At 36.2% G+C, this 1,316-nt stretch overlaps 1 protein-coding gene across 1 annotated transcript in view; it reads left to right on the top strand.

Annotated features, from left to right (window-relative positions):
* The first annotated feature begins 442 nt into the window (after positions 1 to 442).
* Positions 443 to 1,316, top strand: part of LOC106465220 (arrestin homolog) — a 22,977-nt gene continuing 22,103 nt past the window's right edge. Inside the window, exon 1 of the mRNA XM_013925422.2 lies at positions 443 to 699. Coding sequence (XP_013780876.1) covers positions 652 to 699 — 48 coding nt within the window. The 5' untranslated portion in view covers positions 443 to 651. The remainder of the gene's footprint in view (positions 700 to 1,316) is intronic.

Below are 1,316 nucleotides of genomic sequence, written 5' to 3'. Positions count from 1 at the left end.
AGTCAGTGGGCTTGTAACGCTAAAAATTGGGACTCGATCCCCGCGATGGACAGAACCTGGATAGCTTGTTGTATAACTTTGCGCTTTACAACAAACAAACACGTCACAGCAGTTGTTGTACGTGAAAATTGAAGATGTGCATAACTAATGTGTCTGTCGTATCCCAGGCAACCTGGTGAGCCCTGAAATTGAACGAAAGACCTTTTCGGCAGTGGATATGGGGTTATGGTGTGGTTGACGTGTTATAACATGTTCTTCTATGTTTTCACTCGTGGGTTGCTTATGATCGAAAACATGTCCAAAGTTGTCCATATTGTTACTATTAATAGAATTCATGTCCAATTTCTATGACGTCTATTTCACTTCTTCGTCTCACAAGCAGCATAAACTAGGCTTCCGAAAACTGCTGTCGTCAGAATCATGAGAAATGTCTTAGTTTCAGTACACGTCCTCTAATTCAATTAGTCACACTCCATCAATCAGGATTCACGTGTTTTATACGTACGTAAACATCTGGAACTTCTCACCGCTGGCCAATCAAGAGATATCGTGTTTACAAAATAAATACAAATGTGTTTTAAGTTACCTCTGAACTAACCGCGCGTTCGTTCGTTATTCGGCTTGACAGTCGGGTAACTTCGTCAACCGAATATGGTTGCTACTTTCAGAGTCTTCAAGAAAATCGCCCCTAATGGAAAGGTAAGCTCAACGGTACCAAAGTTCTCGGAATAAATATTAGAAATCTAAACAATTAATTTTAGGGAATATTTAGATGATGAAAGTGGTTGAAAAAAACTTTATTCAGAGAAAAACATATTGATGAGCAATATAATGACGTAATAATCTGAACACTTACGAACAACAAAAGCTTTTTAATAACGTAAACGTATTATATGTTTACAAAACAGTGATAGTTTGTACTATGAGAAACATACATAAGGGCGAGTAAAGTGTAATAATCGAACTATGAGAAACATACATTAGGACGAGTAAAATGTAATAATTGTAGAAAACATACATAAAGGTGAGTTAAAAGAAATACATTGTACTATGGGAAACTGAATGATAGTACAGACTATCAGTGTTTACAGATGAGAAACAAACTGAATGATGAGTAAACTCTGATGGATTGTACTCTGAGAAACAAATTGAATGATGAGTAAACACTGATAAATTGTACTGTGAGAAACAGATTCACTGATGAGTAAACTCTGATAGATTATACTCTGAGAAACAACTTCAATGATGAGTAAACACTGATGGATTGTACTCTGAGAGACAACTTCAATGATGAGTAAACACAGATAGTTTGTACT

Source organism: Limulus polyphemus, unplaced genomic scaffold (genome assembly GCF_000517525.1).
Source record: "Limulus polyphemus unplaced genomic scaffold, Limulus_polyphemus-2.1.2 Scaffold1873, whole genome shotgun sequence".
NCBI lineage: Eukaryota > Metazoa > Arthropoda > Merostomata > Xiphosura > Limulidae > Limulus > Limulus polyphemus.
The sequence above is the reverse complement of the archived record's forward strand: the minus strand, read 5'-3'. Positions and strand labels throughout refer to the sequence as shown.